Genomic DNA, 19,344 nt, shown 5'->3' with positions numbered 1-19,344 from the left:
TATTATTTTCAGCAGCTCTCTGAAAGGAGAATCAACCTGTTTGCAGACTTTTGCCCAGGTCTTTTTAAGCCTGTAGATGGCACTGCCTTCGAGTGCAGCAATGATCTCCAGTACTCCGTTGTAGTTATTGAGGCAGCGACAGATGTCAGCCACTGCCAGCCACTTCTCAATGGAGCTGGCTCTGGAGGCCACATCAGTATGGGTCATTATCTGAGACGCTACCAGGTTGCTCATCTGTGAAGCAAGGTATAGAGAGATGAGAGATGTGTCCAATAATCTGTCTGCCTTCAGTGATATGCCAAATTATGTCACTGATATTAGTGGGCAAAAGAATACACCACCAATCTAATGTGGATAATCATATATATTTAGTTTGATTGTGAAAGCTTTCTTCTTTATAGACTGAAATTTTAGGAAAGACAGCTATTAAATGCAGCTCGTCCTTTGATTCTTCAGCATTGAGAATCCAGTATTTAAAATGTAGAAATATATTTTAATTAAAGGCACTGCTCTTACTTGTATTTTTCCATTTCCACTTTTTGATTACTGAATGCTTTTGTATTATTAAGTCTGTTAAATCCTCTTTTTCAGTTCTGTCTCCCTCTAGCTTACAGAGGGATGTCATGTGTACTGGACTCTAAGTAGTGGTCACTGGCCACTTTTTAAGAAACTGTCTGGCTTTTGCCCCTGACTGAACAAGAGAGACAACTGTTGTACCACAGACTTTTTATAAAACTCCCTATAAGCCCCACCACTACATCACTGCTCAGGATAAAAAGTCACCGTCTTACATCATTAAAGTGCTGGGTGGTCTTCATGATGTATGGAGTCCTTTCCGTTTTATCCAGCTTCATAAAGCCCTGACCTAGGAACTCCCTGCAGGACAGAAAATATCCAAAATCATAGGTTACACATACTGTATGTCCACATGTCATAATCTGTTCCCTACAATCTCTGAGCTTTACTCCTCCAAATCTTTAGCCCCCTATGGGAAGTTATCTTTGAGTCAAATACTATATTTCTTTAAGTGTAATTTTGTTTTATGCTAATCATATTAATCAAGGATATTGTTAGTTCAGGTAGACCATAAAATCAAACAGCCTAGATCCCAGCAGATCAGCTGATATCATTGGCAGCCTACATCAACTAGATGTAGGCTGCCAATGATATCAGCTATTCTGCTGGGATCCAGGCTTATAGTCCTCTACACATCTAATTTAAGGTGTTTTAGCAGGCCAATAAATCCTAGTTAAATTACTGTATAATTTGTTAACTTGCTAACTTACTATAAACTGGGCAGCTGTATTCTTAAGGCACGTTGAGATACCCAACTAGACTCAATATAGGCAAATGCGCTGTACAAAGACATTTTAAAGAGATGATCATATTAAATAACTCCAGGGTGATGCAAGGAGAGCTTGAATGTCTTGTATAACATACTTACTCATAAGGAATACTCCTGAACACAATATGATCCAGCAAGGTGATCTGTTCTGCTAGTTCTAGGGCTGAGAGTGACTCAAAACACTCTGATTTAGGACTCTCCGCCTTGAAAACACAGACAAACAAACTGCATGTGTAAAAAACAGTACTAAACTGCAAAGCTCTTCAGGGGACTACAGTACCACACAAACACAAATTAAGTCCACATATAAGGAAACGACCTGTGGATATTTGAGGAGGGAGGTAACATAATTCTCCTCAATACAGAGTAACCACAGCGGCTATTTTTCACAAGGCACGGACATGACATTACTGACATTATTCTTACCACAATGAAGTGTAGAAGCGGGCAGCTCTTCTGTGTCATTCATGAGATAAAGGATTTCGACAAACAAGTTATAAACTTGTCAGGAAAATCTTTTATGAAACTCGTTCTGCTAAATGACAGTACTGACCATTTGTAATATGCCTTCCATCCCGAGCTGAGCATCATCTTGTTCTTCTTGAGAAAGTGCACTGAAAACCAAAAATGACATAGCATTACATACATGCAGTGCCAGTCATATGAAAGCTGATCTCATGAACATTATGTAAACCTCTACAACACTTTGTGTTGCAATGAAAATAACTCAACTAAACATTCAAAATCATGATCTAAAATTTGCATGAATTTTTGAAAAAGTAATTCATCCATAGTTACGTGACAACAACAAGGGTCTTCACTAACTAATGGGTGACAGCACAGTAGCTATGCCTATCTTTCAGATAAAGTTTATTTTATTGAAAGGGACCTGCAAAAGCAGGGTCATGAGGCTAACAACACAGGGAGCTGAATTAGCAGTATCAGTTCTTTTTATATGTAATCTGCTGTTTACCTACTTCACCCTAGAGGCAATCTGCTATAAATGTGACTTTGTCTGCATAAATTCTAGTGTTAAAATGCCTAGGTTAACGGCACTCAAAACCCTGTTTAACTCACTCATCCTAGATTTACACTTGTATGACTTAAACTGATTGGACTGACAGGTGCACAGACACAGGCAGCTGTTCTGGATAGACCATCACAAGAAATTTGTGCTTCAGTTTTGACGATTGAAATTCTTGTCTTGGATAAGTCTTTTACTAATTACAGATATTTACTAATTGCACTTTGTCTGCACATTGCCCCCTTACAGTTTATCAATAACAGCTGTAACCAAACCCACTAGAATGTGCTATCTTAGCACTCCAGCTTCTTTTCCAAATATGGAAACTTTTACTACAGAAAAAGCAAGGTAGGGTCTTAAACACTTACACTGAAGTTTCCGCCTGCAAACTAATGGGTGACAACATGTTAACTAAGTCTATTTTGCATGCACAGTCTATGGCTTCACCTTGCCTATTGCAGAAAAAAAATTCTAGGACAGTGTGTAGATAAAAAGAAGTACACAATGATATTTACAGCAATCCCTTTGTACCTTAATATGTTTGTTGTAGCTTTCCTCTCTTGCGGCAGCAGATCTGGATCTCGCAACACCTCTTCTAGTAGACTGATCACCCCCACCTTCAGCTCACTGTTCATTTCAAAGTCCTGATTGAAACAACACATGCATATATATTTATAGGGAAGCTTAGACTTGAAGTTAAGATTAGAGTAGTGGGCACTCACAGAAAGATTCATTTCAGTGGTTTATTGTGTATTTAACATCTAATTAAGCTTGCACTCATATATGACAGTGGGAAGGGGAAAGGGTGAGGTTGTACGTGAAGGGAACAGAGGTGATGAGAGGTGTTGGATAGGTATGGTGTTAAGAAGAGAAATACAGGGGAACAAATAGTAACCAGAATTTGCCAAGGAGATGGAAATGACTTTAGTGAGCATGTGCTTTAAGATAGGGAGGAACATGGGGTGAAGCATAAGAATGGAGGAAAGTGAACACAGCTGGACTACATCTTACACAGAAGGTGGAATCTGAAAGGCTGAAAAATGCAAGGACATAGTCTTTGTGGAATATGATGTTTGCAGATGACATTGTGATCTATAGTGAGAGCAGGAAGCAGGTGAAGAGATGCAGGTCTGCGAGACAGACACATCCAGATTTTGTATTTTCGAGACAGAACAAACCCTATTAGCAGTTCACTATGATGTGAACCAGTGGGGGGACTGAAAACCTATCTACACCTTTACCTTAGCAAAAATTTGATGTATTTGTGCCCGATTCCATCCTCCAGTTACTCCAGTTCTCATTCATTACTGACATTATCCTATCATACCTCAAATTCTCATGTCTTGAAATAAATTGCCCCAAGACCATTAATAAAGGCGTCTGTGTTCAAAGATGACAGCACCTCCAGTCGCACAGCTCTCGCTGTAAGACGCCTTTCACACTTAACCTAAGAAGGCCCAAAGCAATCCTCTCTAATCTGAGTAAATGGAGATTCATCTGGAAAGATCATCAGCTGACGTCCCATTGCTGCTTGAAGTCTATATTTAGCTAAAATCCTCCTTATATTGTAGCAGTAGTTGCACCTGGAAACAAAAAGCTTTGCTGAAACTGAGAAAGCATGTGATAATGTCCACTCTGCCATGTTTTTGGATGTACATGTTGAAGCACAAGGTCAGAAGTGTGAAGATCCCAAGCCAATAAAACCTGATGCCTTGCCTCCTCTGGTATAGCGCTCTACTAAGCCTAACCCAACTCTCAAAATGCCATCCATAAGCTTGAAAATAAGCCTACTGAGGTGACTGCTCTTCTTCATATTTCACCTTTCTGCAAACCACTGATCTCATCTGAATATTTCTTCTTCTGAATTAGCAAATAGCAACTAACTCTGAAGCCTTGCCTCAAGCCAGGCAAGCTGACCTAGGCTAGATTCAAAGCTGTTTTTAGCTGTCTCCTTCCTAAGCTCCAAATGAACCTAATTAACCATGCAACCCTCCCCCGGATCAATCTAGAAAGAAAATTAAATGATGAAATCCAAAAGTTTGTCCAAATATTAATTTACATCACTGCCTTGACTCCTTTCTAAACACCTTGTCCATTCTACTCGCAGCTAAATGAGCTGTACATGTCCAAGGGCATGTGAGGAATGCTAGTTTGTTTCAGTGGAATTACACTGAGCAGAAGCAGAAGCAACATCTCCAAAGTTATAAGATTTAAAGGGCCTCTCAGTATTATAATGTACAAGCTGTCATCCATCTAGATTGTCCATGCTTGTGCAAGAGTGGGTGGCAACATGTCATCCCAGCCCAGATGTTAGTAGATACCATAACACAACATAACAGGTCCCGAAAACTTAAATGGGTCATAGAGAGGACTTACAGTGGATAATATCCTTCTCCTTGTGAGAGGTTTGCTCTTAAATGTTATTTAAACACTCAATGCTCTCTCTACTGGCAAGTTTTCACTGTCCAAATCCAAGTCCTTAACCTTTGATCTCTCCTGCTGAGGTATGGTAGCAAGCATAACTCGTCTGTTACTAATCTGTTGCTTGTTGGTGAACTTAAAGCTTCCTTAAGCACAGAGAGGACCAAATGCTTGAAGCTGCCTCCTCTTCAGAACCAATAGTGACAAGACAATCATCTACATAAAAACCACATAGAAGAGTGACTACAACCTCTAGTCTGAATTGCTGCCTGTTATCCTCTGTGCATTTCTCCAAAACAAAACTTACACAGTTTGGAAATGAGGTGCCTGCAAATCTGTACTGCCATTCTGCATTCTAACTGACCTGGTGTTGATGAACATTAAGGTAGAGTGAACATGGATCAGATTTAAGGCTAAAATGTTGGGTTCTGACTGAGTCAGCATCTTAACATCTGCATGGGAGAGCCACAGGGCCACCAGAGAAATAACAGGTCCAAGTCAGCTGTTGGTACTTTGATCTGACCCGTGCTCACCTCTTTATAGTTGTCAATGCCAGGTATGGTAAACAGGTGAATACAACTACCTTGCTCCTATAATGACGACACAGGAACAACACCAACACAGGGATATCAGATATACCTACTAATTAGACACATTATAACTCTAACATGCACTTTTGAAAACTTTACCAATGGTTTTTAATTTTTCTGTGTTCATTTGTTTTTAAATTTCCCAGCATCTTTTACATCCCATTGGGGTACATTGCCATGATAACATAGACTGCAGGCCTAACTTCCTCTAGAGCAATGAAATTATGATCCATTAATTCTCTGTCTCACCATTCTTGGAAGATTCCTTAGACCTTACTGGATGGTTAGCATGAGGCTCTAAAGTACATTTCTCAAAAATAAATAAATAAATAAATAAATAAATAAATGACAACACTTGATCATTACAGTATAACACAAAGCCAACTTCAGGGGTAATAATCTTTCCAGTTATGAAGCATAGGTCAATGTGAATCAATTTCACCCGCTTTGAAAATGATAGTGACTGCTGATGTCCTGGAAATGCAACAACAAAACAATCCCAAAAGTACTTGTCACTTTTTAGGCTCCTTTTTATCTGTTAGAGCTGCAATTTGCAGATAAGTGTTAACAATTAAGACCATGTTTTTAGGAAGAAGTAGCAGTTTTACACTGTTTACAATGTTGTTATAATAAGTTAGATGTGGCAAAGCATCATAAAAAATTAATAAAACTGTCTAGAAAATTACATCAAAACTATAAGACCAGCAGTAGTAGCGTGTAAAAAGCCACAAACTGAACTGACTTTTGTAGGATGATATTTAAAAAAAATTAAAGGTCATGGCCACATAACACTTAACCTAGGACCAACCAACAGAAGTTTACTTTCCAAGCTAAATATTCAGTTGCAAAAATAGCATCTTATATAATGTAAAATGAAAATTATAATCTTTTCGCTACCCTGGGGAAGATGCTGACCTTTTTCCATGCTTCCTGGGTGGGAGACAAGACATGAAGAGCAAAAAGTACCTCCATGAGGGAAAAAAGTGACGGGAGAAAAGAAACAATCAAAACAAACACAACAACAAACTCTTTCAGGTGGGCTGAGCAATGGTCCAGTTAGCCAGCTCTAGGTTTCTTATAAACTTTCTAGAGCAAATGAGTCATTACTTAGGTCACATTTACTTACATGGCTGACTTTTTTATTGTCAGCTATATACACACAAGGCAGCAGCACAGTATTATTCTTGGTTAGATGCTCAGCATGAAGTTCCTCCTCCCACAGACAACAGTGTTTTAAAAACTTCTTCATGGAGATGACAAGAGCCATGAAGGCAACATTTATCTTCAGTATAATTGCTACCAATTTCTACTACCTTAGCTTTATAGAGAACACCTAAAGTCCAGCTCTTCATTCTGTTAATGTAGTAAAATCTTTCTGTCGTGATGGGTCCAAAATGCTTGATGATTCAATGGCAACAGATCTACCGTGTCACTTCTCTCTGCAGTGGCAATAAAACGTCTTTATTCAGCAGGTCTCTTCCTCCAAAGAAGCTTTAATAGAATGGACGAAACTGACTAATACCACTTTCACCCCTCACAAATGAAGCTAAAGTGGTTTATTGCACCATGCACTAGGGCTTGCTGTTATATGTTATAGAATATATATATATATATATATATATATATATATATATATATATATATATATATATAAATAAACTTCAGCAACTGTAGTTTCAAAGAAGACAATCACTAGAGCCCTGGACGAGAGTGAACTATAAGGGTGCAGACGTCTGCAGAAGACACAGCTTCAAGCCAGTACGCGAAGGACAACCTGGAGACCGATTTTGCATACTGGAAGTGCATTCTTAGGTGAGATGAGAAGAAATTATTGCGTTTTTTGCCTATACAGATGCTGCCATGTTTATAGAAAGAAGAGAGAGGTTTCACTCCCATAGTGAAACACACTAGTATTATGCTGTAGGGATGCTTCAGTGCATCTGGAAATGGGAATCTTGTCAGTGTGGAAGAAATCATGAAGACAGAAGGATATGCAAAGATTTTGAATGAAAACTTCCAGCAGTCAGCAGGAAAACTGGGTCTGAGTTGTTGCTTAATCTACCAAATTGCTAACGACCCAAAACATACACTGCTCCTGATAAAGAGCTATCTCCAGAAGATCAAAGGTCCATAACGCCTTTCCCTAAAAATTAGTTTGGCAATTAGCTTAACTTTAATGTGTGTTGGACCATATGTTCTCAACTAGTGTGAAGCATGCAAGGAGTTTTGCAACTATGTTTCCAGCTAATGAAAACACATTTTAAAATACCACATTACTCTTAATTAAAAACAAAAAGGTTTTCATTAGTCACTTACATGCAAGTTTTTGTTATTTAGCTTTTGCTTGTTCTAATGACACCATCAAAGACTACCCATGTATAAATATTTTTGTATAAATATTAAATATATACGCAAGACAAGAAGACTGCTGTCTGGGGACTCCTGTCTCTACTACCCAGAGTTCTCAACTATACAGCTACAGTGACATTACACAGGAACAACTATTTATACTGAAACAGAAAATCACCAGAGTCCTTAAATAGGTGAATTTATAACTTAACTGGAAGACTTACCTGGGAATGCTTAGAAACCCAGTGGCGCAGCACATTGAGAACTCTGTTAGTAGCAGCTCTGCGGATGATGAATTCTTTGTCACAGGCTTTCTCAGAATTGTTAAAACCTAGAAGGACAAAACAGAGATCATGGCCATTAAAGATGTTATGTCAGGCAACATTTATTATTTTGGTATCAAGAGAATTTTCATGGTCCTTTCAGGGTTTGGCTTTCATTTTAATGTTAAGTTACTAGCACTACTCAACCTACTCATAAATGTGTATATGTATATGTGTGTGTGTGTGTGTGTGTGTGTGGTGTGTGTATTTTTTTTAATACATATTTATTTTTGGCTCTTAGCTTTTACTGACAATAAAGCAGAGGGAATGACATGCAGTAAATTTCCCAGGGCAGAGTTGAACCTGCACCTGTCCAGTAGGTAGCCTTATAACATATAAGTGGTCCATTCAACTAAATGAGCTATATCCGCACCAAAACAGCAGAATTATTTACAAAAAATGGAGAAGACAATAAATCATAAAGTGTTGCTAAAGTTTACAAGGTGCAAAGGTTAATACTGGTGCCACTTGTAAGAAATTAATAATAAGCCTTAGGGCGTCTGGGGATTCCCTAGGGACGTTTTCCCTGGAGGGCCTAACCCGGGGGATGTGGCCATGACCTAGTTAGGGGCTCTGGTGGCTCTTAGATGGTGCTTTCCTTGTGGCTGCGTACAGCGGAGATGGGGGAGGGTCTGTGCTGGCGGACGTTGGTTACTGGCCTGGTAGCCTGGCTGCCCCTGGGTGGGTCCGGGATGGGCGGGGAGGCTTGGGGGTCTGGGGGTGCTCCGCCCCTGGTCTGGGGCTCTGGCTGGGCCTTGGGGGCTTGGGTCCTGGCTGTTGTGTTGCCGGAGCTGTGGGCGGGTGGGTGCAGGGGGTTCAGCCCCAGTGCAGGGGACCTCTGGTGCATCGGCCCAACTACGGGGCTCTCTAGCTGGTGGGGAGGCTGTTATATCTTTGCAGGTGGTCTCCTCTCTACAGGAGCTCACTCTGCAGGTGGGGGAGATATATAGGAGAGGTAGAGAATGAACTCAACCTGGGTGTCTATTGTCTTGTGTAGTTTGGGAGATGATTGGATGATGGGGTGGGTGCAGTTTTCTCTGGGGTGGAGTCGGGTGGGCTGCCCCGGACTCTGTGGGGCTGGGCGGTGCTGCTGCTGCAGGCCCCGGTCCGGATGGGCCTGGGCCCCCTTGCCCTGGTGGGTTCCAGAGTGTGGGGGTGCCTACTGGGGTCAGCAGGGGAGCTGGCCCCAGTAGGCCGCTTGCCCCTCCCTTTCTTCCCTCCCCATCCTCAGCTGCCTCCCTCTTCCCGCTCTACCACACCCACACACACACGCAGGGCTTGGGGTGCAGGTATGCCACCAGGGTGCAGGGGAGGTACTCCCCCTCTGTCCCCTTCTGTCCACCTGTGCCTCAATTTTATTCTGCAACCTAGACATCCACATTACTCACACTCTCACATAACACATACATATAGGGCCTTAGGGGTGGGCACGTTTTATAGCATCCAGAGGATGGTCGGTGTACTCCAACCCACCTCTGGCGCTGGTGCCCTACCCTCAATTTTAAATGCATATAGACACTGAGGGTTTTCGGGAGGAGCCGTGCTGCTCTCTGATAGGAAGCTAGTACCATGCTCTCCTGTGTTTTAAATGCACTTTAGAACAGCACACAGCAGCACTACATATGAGCGGGTGGAGGGAGGTTTGGGGTCTTCACTCACCCCGGTTCTGTTAGCCGTCAGGGCTGGGGGGCTGGGAGGAGGTGCTGGCCTCAGACTGGGGTCTGGGATGTGGGGCCTCCCTGCTACTGCAGATAAGGAGGTGGTCCGCTTGCCTCCACCCCAGAGAGAAGGGTTACATCTCCTGGGTCTAGGTGCAGCTTGCACCTCTGAGGGCGGGGGTACCTGGACCTGGGATATAGAGTATGTTTGGGGAGTGTGACTGTCTGTGCAGTGTCTATTTGTGTCTGTCTACACGTTGGGTGAGTGCCGAGTATTTGGTTGTGTATATGGGGGTGGCAATGCACGTTTGTGTCCGCGTGCACCTGTTCGTCTGTGTCTATATGTCAGGTTGGGTCTTAGACTCAACCTCTATGGGTACATCTCAGGCCCTCCAAAGTACGGAGGCCTATCTCCCCTCACCACACTCCCTGCCGGTGGCTGATGCCCTCAGACGTTGGTGTGTTGGTGGTTCTTGTTGACTGGGGCTGGGCGCTCATGTATGTACCGGCTCACTCCTGGTGGCCGACTGGCGGGGCCTGGCGCCTGTGGCCCGGCTGGACCCTTTCCGGGGGGTGGGGTGCCCTCGGGCCTCTGGGCCGGAAGCTCGGTCCTCTCTGGCACAGCTGGCTGCCGGCAGAGCCCGCGGGCACGCCACTGCAACCCCCTCTGGCCTCTGCTCCGTAGCTGCTGGGTGACCTCTCGTTTGGGGCTCTACTCAGCTCTTCCCAGGAGGGTGGCACGGTTCCCCCCCTTTGGTGGTCCTCCTCGGGTCCTCGTACTCTGGGGCCTCTGGATGTCTGGGGCCTGGATCTCCTCCATACCTGCTTCATGCCCTGGGGGACGGGGCTATGGCTCCCCACACTCCCTAGCAGATCGTTACATGGAGAAACCTTTGGAATACAAGCATGCTGATCCACACAGGTGTGCACACAGGTGTACCCACGGGTGTTCACAGACGTGGACTACACCTTTCTTGGCTGCTGCCTCAAAGCACATTGTGCGCTGTCTATCTTGCGTGCTGCACAATAGCGTTTAATATTTAGTATTAAACTGTTATCTACTGCTAGCTAGTTTATTGTGATGGTGCTGTATTTATTATGTTGCTCTTTTTTGTTTGTTTTCGCTTCTGTTTTTTTTTTCTCCATACAGGTGATCCAGGTGTTTTGTTTGTTTTTCTTTCTTTCTTCCCCCCTTTCTCACTGTCTCTTCTCCCCTTTGGTTTTCTTTCTCTCCCTCTCTTTCTTTCATTCTTTCTCCCTGTCCTATCTCCCTGTCATTTCTGTCCCGTTTGTAGCAACCGAAAATAAAATAAAATAAATACATAATTATAATAAAGGTCAATAAAATGGACCAATATGGCAAGGCCATGATGATCCACTTGGTAAAATAAATCCGCTTGGCATCTTTCTTGGCCTTAAGACAACAATTCTGATGGCTAAAGATCCAAACGGGACAACAAAAAAAGAAAAAAAGAAATTAATAATAAGCCACTAAAACAACAACAACATTTCCAGTTATATATATTTTTTCTTGGACTCTAATAGAGTAGCTTTGCATGATTCATTTATTGATGCATATTTGTCTTATACTGGGCCTTGGTGAAGCTCCTCAACTTTCTAAAGCAGGGGTCTCAAACTTAAATGAGCTGTGGGCCACTGCTGACACTGTCATCTTTATTGCTCAAGTAGTACAAAAAGCAAACAAACAAACAAGAAAACACCCACAAATATTTCAACAAACAACAAACAAATCCTCCCTAACAAAAAGTAACGGGCTAAATTGCATTATTTTTCTTCATGTCAATGTACGGGCCATGAGCAGAGGTGATGTGGGCCATGAGTTTGAGACCCTTGGTCTAAAGGAAACAGTTTATTTCGATTTTCTGCCTCCAAAAAATTAGGTTTTGAAAACTAGGTAGCCACATCAGTGTCTGACTTCACAAATGCACTTCTGGAAAAATCGTCAAAAATCCCCATAAACACTCTCTTTAACCTTGTGGGAAGCCATCCCAGAATTGCTGAGGCTACTATAGCTGCAAAACATGGGTCGACATCATATGAAATCCTATGGATTCAGAATGGGATATCACTGAAGTTCATGAGGGTGTGAAGTCAGACCAGTGAATATTTTTGGCAGGATAGTGTTTCTACTTTCCGTGACATCATAAAGAGCCAGAGTAGGAAAAAAAACTCCCTCAAAATGCCTGAGTTTGTTTCCTGAGCTTTGGGCTCACAGAGTTTCTTTACAATCATATTTATCTCATAATTTGGAACCCTGGGAATGGAATATGAGCATTCACCAGTGTAACAGTATATAAATGTCAAAAAACAAACAAAGGCATAGTACTATTAAAAATGGAAGAGTATTAGAACTTTGAGACTTTTACAATCAAATACATCATCACAACAAGGCGACTGCACATACATTTTAACTAATAAAAGTTTGTAAATATAGGCTTTTAGCTACTGTTTTTAAAATCCTGATGGAGTCCCGAGACAAATAAATAGGGTCAACAATTTCAATATCCTCTGAATCAAAGTTTTTTTTTTACCTTCTGTATAACATTCTTGAGTACAAGAGTAGAAGCTGTGAATTTCTAAGCACTAACATTTTTGCAGCAGATGATTTGAGCCCATCATTACATCTAGCAACCTCTTAATATTAATTTAAATGACACCAAAGCAACAGTTCCCTTCCTCTGGTGTGCATCTTTGGATCTTGATGAGTTGACATGCTCACCCTGGGAGCTGCTATGTCCAGCAGCAGCAGTGGCGATTGCAAAAGCTGAAGCTGGTGACATAGAGCAGCGAGAGGTCTCCCCTGATGTAACTGCAAGGAGTCAAAAACATTAAAAAACAGCAAGAAAAAGAGAGCCTGCTCGCTTTACACAGTCTGTTATAAATAATGTGTAAATATGTTTGTGTTATTGGTAATCATCATATTATGAGGACAAATCTGTTTACATAGTCATCTCATGTGAAAGTTGTTTGGCATGGGGACAAAAAAGAAAGTCACCAAAAATAAAATTATTAAACAAATATAAGTGGTGTTGTGAAGGTACCTGTGGGGTTTCCACAGCTCTTCACACACAGTACCAGCATACACCAGCAACCAGTGTAATGAGCAATCAAACCTCAAATCAGGAAAAAAATTACTATAGCTATAAAATTACAATAGAAGTGTAACTGGTAGGGGTTACACCTCTATTGTCAGCCACCTTGACCATTAAAAAGGGTCTGCCTCAGCTGCCATGCTGCCATACTCAGATCCCAACATTTTTGAAACATCTTGCTGCCATAAAATTTAAGATAAGCTAATATTTTTCATGAAATAATGAAATGAATCAGTTTCAACAAATATATTTTCTATGCTGCACCATGAAAAAATAAAACCATGTTTAGTGTACTCATTGTTTTCCATGCCTCTAGAGATTTAGAAAATTGTGTGTGTGTGTGTGTGTGTGTGTGTGTGTGTGTGTGTGTGTGTGTGTGTGTGTGTGTGTATTTGGTACCTCCCGATTGACGGTAACGGAGATGCCTCGGTGTTGAAGGCGAGCGGCAGGGGGATGTGTCACCTGGCTCACTGGTAGCTGGTGACTCAGGAATGAATTTGTCCAGGGATACTGACTCCAGGACAGCTGTTAAGGAATATACTGCATGTAACATCTGAAACAAGTATTGGAGCATTTTTTAATGAGTATACAGTACTGAGGGTAGAAAACAATCACGTGGGAGTGTAAAACACACAGAGAACAAAAGTAACTTAAAATATTATTAGGGACTATCGAGCACATGCTGAAAATAAGCCATCTCCTATCTAAGATTAACAAGTTAACTGAGCCGCCAAGCAATCCCAAGTGACATGGACCAAACACAACCCCAATTACTGTTACACTGGTAACCTAGTCTCTTAACCCTTTGAGATCGGGTGGCTGTAGCTCAGGTGGCAGAGCAGGTCAGCCACTAATCAGAAAGTCGGTGGTTCGATCCCAGGCTGCCTCCTAGCTGCATGCCAAATATCCTTGGGCAAGATACTAACCCCATGTTTGCCTACTGGTGGTGGTCAGAGGGCCCGGTGGCGCCAGTGTCCGGCAGCCTCGCCTCTGTCAGTGCGCCCCAGGGCAGCTGTGGCTACAATGTAGCTTGCCATCGCCAGTGTGTGAATGTGTGTGTGAATGGGTGAATGACTGAATGTAGTGTGAAGCGCTTTGGGGTCCTTAGGGACTAGAAAAGCACTATACAAATGCAGGCCATTTACCATTTATCTATGATGACATAGATTTCAAAGGCCCTAACTGTACTCTAAACATACATTTAGGAGAAATGTGTGTACTTTATGATGTGCATCAGAATGATTTCTTTCTTTGCTGCCTGACTCCTAAGACTGGGGAAAACAATGTAAGAAAAACCAAAAATGATATTCTGATTAACAGGGATAATGAGGGGATTAACAGCTTGAACCTAGTCATGACAGTACTGAAGTTTGTGTTGTCTCTGATACAAAACGTTTCCTAGTCCCTAAGACCCCCCCCCCCCCCCCTCTTCCCCCCTTGTTCTGCTCTGCAGTGTTAGTAATCTTTTCAAGGCAGCATATAAACCTGTTCTCTGCCTGCTGCAGGTTCAGGATAGAATGGTCCTCCAGTTTGCAGTGAAACCCCAGAGCAGAACAAGAACAGTCATGGCCACCTATAATCCAAGACACTGGAACATGGGTCAAGAGACTGTAGAGGCAGTTAAGTGACATCAAAGACCACCAAAAAAAATTGCTGTGTGACCCAGTGTTTTGAGTTTCCTTGTATTTTGATATTCGTTGTTTATGTTTTAGTCTCATTTAGTTAGCTAAAGCTCATTCTATTTTGCTTAGGTTGCCATGTTAGTTCTTTGTTTATTAGGTTCCCCTTGTATCTTCACCCCCTGTGTTTAAGTCTCCCTAACCGTTCATGTGTTTCAGTCTTTGTCTCCCATCTCCTCCTCTTGTTTACACGTTTTCCCCTTGTGACCCATTCCTTCTGTCATTTGTTTCCCCCCCAGTCATCTTGTTCTGTTTGTGCTTATGTCCCTGTGTCATCTCCAGCCCCTTTTTCCCTCTGTATGTTTTTACAGTGTTCATGTTCCTTGTCTGTGCACCATGTTAAGTCCGCGTCTTAGCCTGTCATGCGTTTCATGTCTGCGTGTCCTATGTTGTCAAGCTCATGTCATGTCATGTCATGTCATGTCATAAAACAGGAATATAACGGGTTATGTTCCTGTTTTAGTTTGAAGAGTTGTGGTGTCCCATGTTCATTCTGTTTAGTTTCACTTCCCCTGTGGTGTCATTATTCTAATCAGCTCCATGTGTTTCTACTAAGTTTAGTTTTGCATCAGTTTAGCTTGCCCCTTCGTTTGCACCTTTTTATTAGCCTCAATAAACGGCTTGCCTTTTGTTAATTCAAGTGACGTTCCACATTCCGTTTTGTCTGCATTTGGGTCCATTATTCCCTCAACACACAGTCAGCTTCCGCCTGGCTGTGACAAAAAAAAAGCAACCTGCCTGCTGGTAGGGAAAAACTAGATATAACAAGGCCAGTGGCTTACTGGTTTGCTGTAAAAATAAAAGTGAAGGTTTACAAAATAAAAGTGTGAGGACTGTCTACTAGTAAATTGATCATGGTCTCAGACAACCCTAAAATGCTAAACCATTAATATACACCCCCCCCCCCCCCTCCCCTTCCACCCACCCACCCAAGAAAAGTCTACATGGAAAACACTTTGATGGTAGGAAAAAAAAACATGTCTGCATTAATTGTACAGCTCTACATATCTTTTGTGACAGTTTAAAGAAATCGTACCAACAGTTAGAAAATTATAATTGTTATTATTTTTAATCTAAAAGGCTCCACAGATAACTAAGCTATGTATTCAAAAAAGAAAGCAACCTTCAAATGAACACCAGACAGAGTGTTCATGTGAATGATTGAACTTGTGGATTACAAGCTGCTCTTCTGACTGCTATTGGACTTTGGAGAGGGTCAATAGCAAAGTAGAAAGCTCTCTTTATCTCCTTATTGTCATTCTCTTCCTTGTTGTTTGTTAGAGAGTTTCTGATCTAATGCTTCAGTGCTGTTTTTATAGTGAGCAGGCTGTCAGCTGTGGCCAGATGGTGATGTAAGAGCACGATTATTCCTGTGTTGGGTAATGGTGACCCATTTATGTCTTTCACTGAGTCTGTTTAGGTGGGCAAGCCTTATCAGGAATAAATGAATGATTAGAGGAGAAAAAGTTCATTAGAGGAGAAAAATGTAAGACTACTTCTGAAACAGATGATACAAATTTTTAAACATACTTGTTTTTAATGTATTATTTTATAGTAGTTGACTCTCAGGCATGTGCTTACAAATGTGTTGATATAGGGGTCTCACAGAGTGTGACTCATATGTCTTTGTATTGCAGATACCCACCCCTGCGGAAGCTGCGCCTCAGCTTCCCACAGAAGGCATCAATGCGAGGCGGCTCTCCACTGGCATCCTCCCCTGCAGCTGGACTCAGCTCTGGGGAACTAGGACCACGGCTGAGATCCAGCGGTGCCTTGGTGGAGACAGGGGGTGGTGAGGATACCCCAGAGGCCTGGGGGAGGCTAGGAGACCTTGTGGCGGTGGGTGGAGGGGAGGAAAAGCCAGAGGGCGCTCTGGTAGAGCCAGGTGGAGGAGAGGCAATGGATGGGCTGTGACTAGAGGTTGGGGAGTTGGCTGCAGAAGAGGAACGAGTGGTGGACAGGTCTAGGGCTCCTGTTTTCACACTGATAGGGGAGTTCAGGGAGAGCTTTCGGCAATGCACAGGGGAAGCGGTACGAGAGGGGATGGACAGAGGAGGAGGAGAGGAAAACTTGCGGCACAGCCTTGGCGATTTGTTGTTCAAAGGGTCAGTTCCCCACACGCCCTGGTTGGTTGCAAAGAAGAGCTCCAGGGATCTAAGAGAAAGGAAACTAGCTGATGTGCAGTGCTTGACAAGAACACACTCAAATGATTCATCAGTCCTACTGAGGGTCTTTACTTGGACTGGTCCAGTGCAAGTTGTGTGATCTTCAGACTGTAGTCAGGACAGAGTGACATGATGGACAGACGGTCACATGAATGTTGCTCAATTCTGGGGCAGTGACAGAACAAAAAGAGCATGGAAAAAGGAAGGAATGAGGAGGATGAAAGGAGCAACACAAAATGTGGAAATGGAAAGACGTGCTGCAGGCAGCTATACGTGCTAAACATGAAGGGGGGGAAATACATAGAGGATTCATGAATATTTGGATGCCTGTTACAAATGATGACATGTACCTTACAGGTATGGAGGTGAACGGCTTCTTATAGATGTCAGCCAGCTTGTCGATGACCACAGTAGCTGTGGTGAAGATCCTGTAAGTGTGGAGGAATGTGTTGAGGAAATCTATGGAGAGGAAGCGCAGGTCTGTCAGACGCTCTAGCAAGCGCTCCACACTGGCGTATCGGATCTGCGGGACTTTGCAGGAGTTGAGCGTTTTTGAGAAGCAAATGTCAACATCGTCTTTATGCAGTCGAGCATCAGACCTTCAGAAAGAAAATACCACAGTCAGGTTAAATCAGAATGTTTAGGGGGGTGTCTTTGCTTAGGCTGCTGCCCCCGCGACCCGGCCCCGGATAAAGCGGATGAAGATGGATGGATGGATGGATGTTTAGGGGGGTTAATCAGCCATAGTGTTGTGCAGCCCTGGTGTTCTCCCATATGCAGCTGCACAGACTGACTTTTTCCACCAGAAAAACACCCAGCATGTAGCAGCAGCTTAAACCATATATTATCTTTCATAGGATCTGTAGTTGATAATATATGTGCTGCTTTTGAGAGATGACAAGCTGTTCTGTTTGTTCAGAAGTTGGAAGCGAAAGAAAACTTAGATGTGCCTAAAGACCCCATAACAACTGCCAAGACACTAGTGAGTAATTTAGCCAAGTTGGGAATTGTAGTTTTGAAGAAGACTATCTCTAGAACCCTGCACAGGAAGGGAGAGGAGAGACCATCAAATCTGTATCTGCTTGGCAGATTTGTCAAAGAAGAATAAGCTGGGATTGCTCAGGAGACGTGTGAGACTTCTTGAAAACTACAACAGATGCTGCAGGCTGTTCTCCAGCATTTCTGGTAAAATTTCCATTCACTGAATATTAAAACAGTTAGATGATGAAAACAAAATGGAACACTAAAACATATATTTTAACGAATAACTTTTTTATTAATGTCCATACCTAATATTCATCTTAACCTGGGTTGTTAGGTCATGTCACCCACGGCACTGACAATGACCACGGATGGTATAACAGAGGACTAAGTCAGGCACATAGGATTTTATGTAGAACAGTCGAAGGGAGTCATACTTAGTGCTATCAGGAGGTGAGGTGAAGGAAGGCCAGACATTACAGCAGAGGTGAAAGTTCAGAGGAAGACATGCCAGATTTTGAGGACAGTGAGCTTGGGCAAAATGAAAACCTCCTAGGTTGATATGGACAAGGACAGCTCTGGAAGATAAGAGTGTGTGAATTGGAATTAACAAGTTCTTATTTCCCTTTCTAAACATGTCTAAAACCTTCAGAGCCCTAGACTGCAACCTGGGTGCCTCAAAAACTGGTCTTCTCCAGAGTGTTTCACCTTCCAGTTCTAATGTCTGGCCTTCCTTCACAACATCTCTTGACAGCTCTGGGTCTGGGTCTCCTACCACAATTTCACCCTTTCCTCTATTACCCTATTTCTGAAATCCTACCAAAACAAAGTTTAGGCTCTCAAATTGAAGAAACAATCAGATTTTTAGCAATAGAATCACAATATCTGAAAACGATGATCACTTAAAAAAAAAAAACTGCAATTCCTGTTATTGTTAAAACAGAGTTCATATGCGTTGGTACCCCAACCCCCACAAATGTGGCATCAATAGAAAGCCCAGGATGTCCTCTTGAGGATGTTAAGAATATACTACATGATGACGTGAAAGTCTGGTTCATCCCATATTCTATTTCAATTGTCATTGCAAATCTTAAGAAATCAGGAATGGTTCAAAACTTTAGCACAGTACTGTTAATTTAAAGATACAACATCTCACTGCTAGATTCTGTAAGATTGCAAACTGCAGTCAACAAAGTATAGGCTTTTCCCCCTATAAAACTGGCTCTGGTAAATCTTTGTGAAAGAAGTCCAATATGAGTCAATGACTCAGTTAAGTTCACTTCCATTCAGTGGTAGCAATACTGAGGTGAATTGTTGAGCATATACTGAACTTTTCTATCGGACAAGTGCTTCTGTTTTTGCTGTTAGCCAGCGTTAGTGAAACTTTCTTTGAAGTAGTTCTAACATTGTTAAACTCCCAAAATAAATTCAGAGTTGTACAACCAATTCTTCTTTTTATGACCATGACAAATATATAAACTTCCAACTACGACTGTAGTTATTTATACTGCACTTTTTCACTCATTTTTTCTTACTTGATCATGTGTGGCACAGAAACTTTGGAGTTTTCCTCAAACACGCTTGTCATCAGGCCGTTGCATCGGATATTATCAATGCACTAAAACACAAAGCAGAAAAAAAGCATGAAACCTTGCCACAGGTAGGTAAATTCAATTCCATCTTTGTACCATTGACT

At 42.2% G+C, this 19,344-nt stretch overlaps 1 protein-coding gene across 1 annotated transcript in view; it reads right to left on the bottom strand.

Annotated features, from left to right (window-relative positions):
• Positions 1-19,344, bottom strand: part of rasgrf2a (Ras protein-specific guanine nucleotide-releasing factor 2a) — a 47,908-nt gene that overhangs the window by 2,218 nt on the left and 26,346 nt on the right. Inside the window, exons 13-25 of the mRNA XM_085414563.1 lie at positions 19,184-19,266; positions 17,018-17,266; positions 16,740-16,832; positions 16,148-16,656; positions 13,223-13,348; positions 12,451-12,540; positions 7,954-8,060; positions 2,901-3,013; positions 1,899-1,959; positions 1,772-1,801; positions 1,445-1,548; positions 792-876; positions 37-234 (exon numbers count right to left, since the gene is read on the bottom strand). Of these exons, the coding sequence (XP_085270689.1) occupies positions 37-234; positions 792-876; positions 1,445-1,548; positions 1,772-1,801; positions 1,899-1,959; positions 2,901-3,013; positions 7,954-8,060; positions 12,451-12,540; positions 13,223-13,348; positions 16,148-16,656; positions 16,740-16,832; positions 17,018-17,266; positions 19,184-19,266 (1,848 nt within the window). The remainder of the gene's footprint in view (positions 1-36; positions 235-791; positions 877-1,444; positions 1,549-1,771; positions 1,802-1,898; positions 1,960-2,900; positions 3,014-7,953; positions 8,061-12,450; positions 12,541-13,222; positions 13,349-16,147; positions 16,657-16,739; positions 16,833-17,017; positions 17,267-19,183; positions 19,267-19,344) is intronic.

The sequence above is a fragment of the Rhamphochromis longiceps genome, linkage group LG7 (assembly GCF_057381845.1).
Source record: "Rhamphochromis longiceps isolate RC_006_pf linkage group LG7, R_longiceps_female_GT1.1, whole genome shotgun sequence".
Classification (NCBI taxonomy): Eukaryota; Metazoa; Chordata; class Actinopteri; order Cichliformes; family Cichlidae; genus Rhamphochromis; species Rhamphochromis longiceps.
This window is presented reverse-complemented; position numbering and strand designations above follow the sequence as displayed.